Raw genomic sequence first — 8,845 nt, 5'->3', positions numbered from 1 at the left:
CTACCCAAGTTTTGTTCATGCAAGAAATTATATCCTTGGGACTTCCCTGGTGGTCCAGTGGTTAAGACTCCATGCTCCCAATGCAGGGGACCCGAGTTCAATCCCTGGTCAGGGAACTGGATCCCACATGCATGCCACAACTGAGAGTTCGAATGCCACAACTAAAGATCCCACATGCGGCAACAAAGATCCCACATGCTGCTACTAAGACCCAGTGCAGCCAAATAAATAAATAAAATTTTAAAAATTAAAAGAAAAAAAAGAAATTATATCTTTGACCTCAGATTTTTTTCTTTTTATCCCCCACATTCAGCTGGTCCCCTTACCCATTATTTCTAAATGCTTCTGGTTCATCTTCTCACCATCCCCATGGCAGAGGTACTTGTTTTTGGCCTGGGGTTTTGCAAAACTGTCCCTCCCAAGCTCTGCCTCCTATCTGTTGCCCAATCCACAGTGCTGCCACGTCTTTTTTTTTTAATTGGGGTATAGTTGTTTTACAATGTTGTCTTAGTTTCTACTGTACAGCGGAGTTCCCTGTGCTATACATCAGGTTCTCATTAGTTGCCTATTTTATACATATTAGTGTATATATGTCAGTCCCGATCTCCCAATTCATCCCACTCTCGGTGTCCATACGTTTGTTCTCTACATCTGTGTCTCTATTTCTGCCTTGCATGCCACTTCTTAAAAGAAAGATCCAAACCTGTGGTGTTGGATCATCAAAAGTAATTTTTCCATAGGAGAATGATAATGCTGTGAGTGCAAATTCCAAGGAAAATGCAGTACCTCAAGTATCTAGCTAGAATCTTGACAGTGCTACGTCAAGCTAGTGTGCAAGATCAAAGACACTGCTGACAGGGCTGTTAGTTTGTAGAAAGAATATTTGGCAGTCAGAAAAAGTTCTATGTCCAAATGAATAAACAGTGGCAGTGCATTCTAGAACAGTGCTGTTCACTAGAAATATAAAATGGTCCTTTTTAATACACATTACAGAGTGTTTTACATGCTGAGTATGTGCTCTGAATTGATATCGTCCAACGGTTCTATGATCGTTGACCGCGGGATCTTTGTTAGCTTCAGAATTACAGTGTAAAGCACATTATAGCAAAATCGTCTTATGTCTGGATACTTACAACCGTGGCCCTGGGAACCTGTCTGAAGATCACAAGTTTTTGAAGCTTTCTGGAAAACTCAGGATAATCAACAAAGAGCGCAAAGTAAATTTAAAAAGTGGTGCCTGCAGGCCACATACTAGTGGTGCAGATGTTTGGCACGCTGCTCATGAGTTAAAGGATGTTGAAAGCACCAATGAAGTTTTTCCGAAGGTGAGAAAAACACAGTCCGGAAGGTGAAGCAAACAGGCATCTTTTACTTTTCCTTCATGGAAAAGACAAATGAAGAGAATTCACAGAAGTTACAGTTGACCAATACACATGGGGAAAATGTGCAATTTCAGCTATAATCAAGCAAGTATGAATCAAACAAGGAAATGCCACTTTGCCTAGCAAAGTGGTTTAAAAGGACAGTAGTACTCCATACTGCTGAGGGTGAGGAGGGTACTCTTCCTTGGTGGTGAGGGCAAATTAATAAATACAGCCTGTCTGGAGAGGGAGCATAATTACACTTCTAGGAACCAACCCTAAGAAAACAATGCAAAATGCCAAGTTTTAGGTATGAAGACACTTATTTGTACAAAGTACAACCTAAATATCCATCGATGGCAAAGTAGTTGAATTATGAATCTACACGCCAATATATTACGCAACTATGAAAAAAGGAAAAAGTGATATATAAGCATTAAGGCATGTAGCAAGGATACAAAAGTACTTTGTCGATTTTGAGTTTTTCAATTTTTATATAACAATTATATAAATCCAGGTAATTTGAAAGAAAACCACAATCCAGGTAATTTCCATTCATTTACCAGTCGTTACTTGGGCAAGTCACTCAGACCTTTTTGAGACAGTTCCCTTTGTAGAATGGCGATAATACCTAGCGGGATGGTTGGGGAGATTAAATGGGATCACTCGTCTAGAAAGGTACCATGCCGGTGAGCAGGGTTCAGTGTCCGTCCCTTCCCTTTAGGTCATGGTTTCCTACATCTGGGGAAACTGCTCGGTCCCCAGCCTTGCTGCCTGAATGAGCAAGGGAAACAAATTACGGCGCCAGGCTTTTCTGTTAATCCCTCTCATGTCACCCCTCCGGCTGAGGGCGGCAAGGCCGTTTACGCGCCACGCCGGGGAGATCCGGACACCGGGGGGGTCTCTGGGCGGCGACGTGCACTTCGAATCAAAACCGCGCCGGGGCCGGGCGGAACTCCGAGGAGGTTGCCGTCTCGCAAGGTTTGGACGTCCCCTCCCGGCTACAGCAAAGCGAGGCAAGAGAGCCGCGCGCACGCGCACACAGCGATTCGGTCTCCCGCCGGCGCGCGAGCGCTTCCCACGCCCAGTGCGCGAGTCCCCGCCCCTAGCCACGGCGCGCCGGGGGGCGGGGCGAGGCGGGGCTTCGCGAGGAGCCACGGGACGCAGCGCCAATCGCGGCGCTCCTCCGCCTCAGGGTTCGGTTTGAAATTCTGTGCAGGCCTAACGGCTCGCGGAACGGCTACCGGGAGTGAGACCGCCGGTGGTTGCTGCGCTCGGGCCCGCGTGGAGAGGGTCGGGGCCTCGACGCCCGCCCGCTTGGAGCGCCCACCATGAGGAGAAGGTGCGGGTTGTGGGGGAGTCGAGGGGGCGTGGGAGGGATCGGTGCCGGTCCCGGGTGCGGGGCGGTGGCGGGGCTGGGCGGAGTCCGAAAGGCCGCCTTAGGCCGTGGGCCGGGGTGTCTCGTTAACCGGCGCCCGAGTGAGGCTGGAAGAAGCCAGCCACGGTTGGGAAGTGGCGAGCCGGTGCACGGGCCGCGGGCCCTTGGCGGGGTGGAGGCCAGACCTGACGCGCGCCTTCCCCGGAGCCGCGGGCTCCCGCAGGCCCCGACGCCCGGGTGCGGGCCGAGCGCAGGTGCCCGGGAGAAGCGGCGGGAGGCCAGGCGGGCCCGCGGCGCACCCGGTGCGGGGCGGTCAGAGCTGGCGTCCGCGAGCCCCACCCTCTCCGCCAGCAAAGCGTCTCAGGTGCTGCTGCTTGGCACCGACGGCTTGTTCTAAGTCCTGAGTCTTTTATGGTCAGTGTTTCTAGTTTTTCTTTAAATAAAGGTGTGCAGTTTTTAGTTTATCGTTGCTTTTCGATGTATCTGGGTTGCAGTGTTAACACTTTACTTGAATTGGAAAGATAGCTTGGTTTTCCTGCAAGTTGAAAAACTCCGATAAAGGAATTTTTTCCGCGTCGTTTTAACAACTTCTCAGGCAGTGCTGGGAAAGGAGTGTCCGAATTGAAATTGGGACCAGACGCACCACACTGCCACCTACCAGCCTATGACTTTGGGCAAAAATGTTGAATGTCAGTTTGCTCATCTCTAAAATAAAAATAATGCTGGTGCATAGGACTTTTGTGTTAAAAACGATGCAGATGTTAACCTTATTTTCTATAAGTAGTGGGTGAAGCATTGTAATGATTCATTATTAAATAATTTATAGGTATTAGTCAAACTGATTGATGTATGGCTTTGTAAGTTTACTCTTTCCATGATTACTAATTCCGACCGTTCTTTTTCATATGCTTGCCCTCGTGAGAATGGGAATGTAGTACAAATCACTGGTACCATTGGAAAAACAGATCTCAGGTGTAAGGTTGTGGATTACAAATATCTTATATAAAAGCACATTTAAGCTGCTGTGCGTTTCAGCTAATGACGCATTTTGAGGACTAGTAAAATTTTAAATGACATTTTACAGGAAACTCTTACTCCAAGTCCATTAACAGTTTTTGGATTGTTCAGGCATCTACTGCTTTCAAGAAAGTAAATGAAGAGGGAGGAAAAGTTATCAATTAACTTTGGTTCCAGGCTGACAGATATAATTAGGCTTTAAAAGAGCAACTGGAATTACTCTACTAACAAAACCATACTTTCAGGTAATCTGGATTTCAGGTATTCATATTTAGAGAGGACTGGGGGGCTTCCCTGGTGGCGCAGTGGTTGGGAGTCCGCCTGCCGATGCAGGGGACGCGGGTTCGTGCCCCGGTCCGGGAGGATCCCGCGTGCCGCTGAGCGGCTGGGCCCGTGGGCCATGGCCGCTGGGCCTGCGCGTCCGGAGCCTGTGCTCCGCAGCGGGAGAGGCCGCAACAGTGAGAGACCCGCGTATCGCAAAAAAATAAAAATAAAAATAAAAATAAATAAATAAATAAATAGAGAGGACTGTGAGAAGTATGCCTGAGGAACATGATTACCAGAATGGTCACTGAATTGACTATTGGCTATCGATTTCTGAAGCAGGTTGTACAGAGGAGCTTAACAAAGCTGCTCTGGAGGGCTATTTAGGAAAAAATAGGACAGTGTATCAGTAGAATGCTGCCAGAAGGTAGGAAATCATTTAGAGGGTCATTTGGGATATCTTCCAGTCTAGTGACTTAAGTTCAAGAGACTGGAAAAATTGGCCCCCTTTTCAACCTCTGTATTCTTGGGTGGTATTCTTGTAAGCACCCTCAGTTTTTCAGTGATGTATTAAGAAAAAAGTCTCAAGTTTGCACCTTTTAGGGGATTACCTGAAACCGTTTAGAAAGGCACTACATAATTGTACCATGATGATTATTTTTGTAACATTTTTTATGCTTTTATTTATTTTTAAAGTCTTATTGAAATTTACAATGTTGTGTTTAATGTATGCTGTACAGCAAAGTGATTCAGTTATACACATATATATTCTTTTTTTTCTTTTTTTTGTGGTACGCGGGCCTCTTACTGCCGTGGCCTCTCCCGTCAGGGAGCACAGGCTCCGGATGTGCAGGCTCAGCGGCCATGGCTCACGGGCCCAGCTGCTCCGCGGCATGTGGGATCTTCCCAGACCGGGACACGAACCCGTGTCCCCTGCATCGGCAGGCAGACTCTCAACCGCTGCACCACCAGGGAAGCCCCTATTCTTTTTTTTAAACACTATTTTATTTATTTATTATTATTTTAAAATTTTATTTATTCATTTATTTTTGGCTATGTTGGGTCCTCGTTGCTTCGCGTGGGCTTTCTCTAGTTGTGGCGAGCGGGGGCTACTCTTTGTTGCGGTGTGTGGGCTTCTCGTGGTGGTGTCTTCTTGTTGTGGAGCACGGCTGCAGGCCCACAGGCTTCAGTAGTTGTGGTTCACGGGCTTTAGAGCGCAGGCTCAGTAGTTGTGGCGTACCAGCTTAGTTGCTCCGTGGCATGTGGGATCTTCCCAGACCAGGGATCGAACCCGTGTCCCCTGCATTGGCAGGCGGATTCTTAACCACTGCACCACCAGGGAAGCCCCACATCTTCTTTATCCATTCATCTGTCAATGGACATTTAGGTTGTTTCCATGTCTTGGCTATTGTAAGTAGTGCTGCTGTGAACATAGGGGTGCATGTATTTTTCAAATTATAGTTAGTCTGGGTGTATGCCCCAGGAGTGGAATTGCTGGATCATATGGCAACTCTGTTTTTAGTTTTTTGAGGAACCTCCACACTGTTTTCCATAGTGGCTGCACCAACTTACATTCCCACCAATAGTGTAGGAGGTTTCCCTTTTCTCCACACCCTCTCCAGCATTTGTTATTTGTAGACTTTTTATGATGGCCATTCTGACCAATGTGAGGTGGTACCTCACTGTAGTTTTGATTTGCATTTCTCTAATAATTAGTGATGTTGAGGCATCTTTTCATGTGCCTGCTGGCCATCTGTATGTCTTCTTTGGAGAAATGTCTATTAAGGTCTTCAGCCCATTTTTCGATTGGGTTGTTTGGTTTTTTTGTTGTTGAATTGTATGAGCTGTTGGTATATTTTGGAGATGAAGCCCTTACCTGTTGCATCGTTTGCAAATGTTTTCTCCCATTCTGTAGGTTGTCTTTTCATTTTTTTATGGTTTCCTTTGCTGTGCAACAGCCTGTAGGTTTGATTAGGTCCCATTTGTTTATTTTTGTTTTTATTTCTATTGCCTTGGGAGACTGACCTAAGAAAACAGTGGTACGATTTATGTAGGAGAATGTTTTGCTTATGTTCTCATCTAGGAGTTTTATGGTGTCATGACTTATATTTAAGTCTTTAAGCCATTTTGAGTTTATTTTTGTGTGTGGTGTGATGGTGTGTTCTAACTTCATTGATTTACATGCAGCTGTCCAGCTTTCCTAATACTGCTTGCTGAAGAGACTGTCTTTTCCCCATTGTGTATTCTTGCCTCCTTTGTCAAAGATTAATTGTCCATAGGTGTATGGGTTTATCTCTGGGCACTGTATTCTGTTCCATTTATCCAAATGTCTTTTTTTTTTGCCAGTACCATGCTGTTTTGATTACTGTAGCTTTGTAGTATTGTCTGAAGTCTGGGAGGGTTATGCCTCCTGCTTTGTTCTTTTTCCTCAGGATTGCTTTGGCAATTCTGGGTCTTTTATGGTTCCACATAAATTTTAGGATTATTTGTTCTATTTCTGTGAAAAATGTCCTGGATAATTTGATAGGGATCACATTAGATCTGTAGATTGAGTAGTATACCATGATAATTATTATTCACAGTGACTGCACTCAGGTGTCGTAAGATCATACAGCTTTTTTGAAACATCTTTATTTGTTCAAAAATTCTTCTTGAATGTTTATTATATATAAGACACCATTCTAAGTGTTGGGGATTCAGCAGTGAACACAACTGACATCCTTGCCGTTTAGAGGTTACATTTTAATAACAAAATAAAAAGGTAATAAGTAAGCAAATTTTACATTAAATGGTAATAAGTGCTATGGAGAGAAATCAAGCAGAGAAAGGGGATAAGTACTGAAGGTGTGGGAAAGGGGAGTTGCAGTATTAAAGAGATTGGTCAGGAAAGGCCTCCCTGAGAAGGTGATCTTTGAGAAAAGATCTAAAGGCGGCAAGGGGCAAGCCATGGGACACCTAGGAGAAGACAGTCTAGGTTGAGGGAATAGCAAATGCCAGTGCCTGAGGTAGGATAGTGCCCGGTGGGTTCCCGAAAGAGCAAGGAGTCCAGTGTGACTGGAGTAGATTAAAGGGCTCTGGAGGCCTTTATAAAGGCAGAAGCTTTTCCTCTAAGATAAGGAATCACTGGAGGATTTTGAGGGCATGGAGGCTTGTGGCTTCTGTGCACACAGTAAGCTTAAGGAGGCCAAGGCAGAAGCAGGGAGACCAGTTAAAAGACCAGGGCAGTGGTACAGATGAAGAGATGATAGTGGTGACCTGGACCAGGGAGGTAAAGGCAGAAGTGGGGAGGGGTGAGATTCTGGCTGTCTTTTTTTTTTTCCTTCCCCTTAATATTTATTTAGGCCGCACCAGATCTTAGTTGCGGCACACGGGATCTTTAGTTGCGACACGCGAACTCTTAGTTGCAGCATGCGTGTGGGATCTAGTTCCCTGACCAGGGATCGAACCCAGCCCCTCTGCACTGGGAGCTTGGAGTCTTACTCACTGGACCACCAGGGAAGTCTTTTGAAAGTAAGGGTATGGCAGGGATGTAAGAAAGAGGTGTCAGAATGATATAAGAATTAAACTCGTATAATTGGAATGTTGTGAAGAGTTTTTTAATTCTTTGAAAATTTTACTGTCTTCCAAAATATATAAACAGCTCATGCAGCTCAATATTAAAAAAACAAACAACCCAATCAAAAAATGGGCAGAAGACCTAAATAGACATTTCTCCAAAGAAGACATACAGATGGCCAAGAGGCACATGAAAAGCTGCTCAACAGGGCTTCCCTGGTGGCACAGTGGTTGAGAGTCCGCCTGCCGATGCAGGGGACACGGGTTCGTGCCCCGGTCCGGGAAGATCCCACATGCTGTGGAGTGGCTGGACCCATGAGCCATGGCCGCTGAGCCTGCGCGTCCAGAGCCTGTGCTCCGCAATGGGAGAGGCCACAACAGTGAGAGACCCGTGTACTGCAAAAAAAAAAAAAAAAAAAAAAGCTGCTCAACATCACTAATTATTACAGAAATGCAAATCAAAACTACAATGAGGTATCACCTCACACCAGTTAGAATGGGCATCATCAGAAAATCTACAAACAGCAAATGCTGGAGAGGGTGTGGAGAAAAGGGAACCCTCTTGCACTGTTGGTGGGAATGTAAATTGATACAGCCACTATGGAGAACAGTATGAAGATTCCTTAAAAAACTAAAAATAGAGCTACCATATGACCCAGCAATCCCACTACTGGGCATACACCCAGAGAAAACCATAATTCAGAAAGAAACATGCATCCCCAATGTTCATTGCAGTACTATTTAAAATAGCCAGGTCATGGAAGCAACCTAAATGCCTATCGACAGCCGAATGGATAAAGAAGATGTGGTACATATATACAATGGAATATTACTCAGCCATAAGAATGAACGAAATTGGGTCATTTGTAGAGACGTGGATGTATCTAGAGACTGTCATACAGAGTGAAGTAAGTCAGAAAGAGAAAAACGTATCATATATTAATGCATATATATGGAACCTAGAAAAATGGTACAGATGAACCGGTTTGCAGGGCAGAAATAGAGACACAGATGTAGAGAACAAACATATGGACACCAAGGGGGGAAAGCGGGGGTGGTGGGGTGGGGTGGTGGGATGAATTGGGAGATTGGGATTGACATGTATACACTAATATGTATCAAACAGATAACTAATAAGATAGATAACTAATAACTGCTGTATAAAAAATAAATAAAATTCAAAAAAAGAAAATTATACTGTCATGAGAACTGCTTCTGGAATATTTGGTAATTCCAAACACTTGTTAAAGTAATCAGCTCCAAGGGAGGG

At 45.1% G+C, this 8,845-nt stretch overlaps 2 protein-coding genes across 7 annotated transcripts in view; one reads left to right on the top strand and one right to left on the bottom strand.

Moving 5' to 3' along the window:
- The first annotated feature begins 2,523 nt into the window (after nt 1-2,523).
- Nucleotides 2,524-8,845, top strand: part of PRC1 (protein regulator of cytokinesis 1) — a 28,735-nt gene continuing 22,413 nt past the window's right edge. For 3 of the 5 annotated variants that reach the window (XM_089906801.1, XM_089906800.1, XM_022563995.3), the window contains exon 1: nt 2,525-2,703. In XM_089906801.1, the coding sequence (XP_089762927.1) occupies nt 2,693-2,703 (11 nt within the window). In that variant the 5' untranslated portion in view covers nt 2,525-2,692. Of the gene's footprint in view, nt 2,704-8,845 lie in introns of all 5 variants that reach the window. The other 2 variants (XM_022563996.3, XM_022563997.3) reach the window with 2 other exon arrangements.
- Nucleotides 7,601-8,845, bottom strand: part of RCCD1 (RCC1 domain containing 1) — a 45,575-nt gene continuing 44,330 nt past the window's right edge. For both annotated transcript variants that reach the window (XM_089906806.1, XM_089906807.1), the window contains one exon: nt 7,601-7,971. In XM_089906806.1, coding sequence (XP_089762932.1) covers nt 7,778-7,971 — 194 coding nt within the window. In that variant the 3' untranslated portion in view covers nt 7,601-7,777. The remainder of the gene's footprint in view (nt 7,972-8,845) is intronic.

This window comes from Delphinapterus leucas, chromosome 2 (genome assembly GCF_059928025.1).
Source record: "Delphinapterus leucas isolate spDelLeu-1000000601 "Yukka" chromosome 2, BTC_Dleu_Yukka2, whole genome shotgun sequence".
Lineage (NCBI taxonomy): Eukaryota > Metazoa > Chordata > Mammalia > Artiodactyla > Monodontidae > Delphinapterus > Delphinapterus leucas.
The sequence above is the reverse complement of the archived record's forward strand: the minus strand, read 5'-3'. Positions and strand labels throughout refer to the sequence as shown.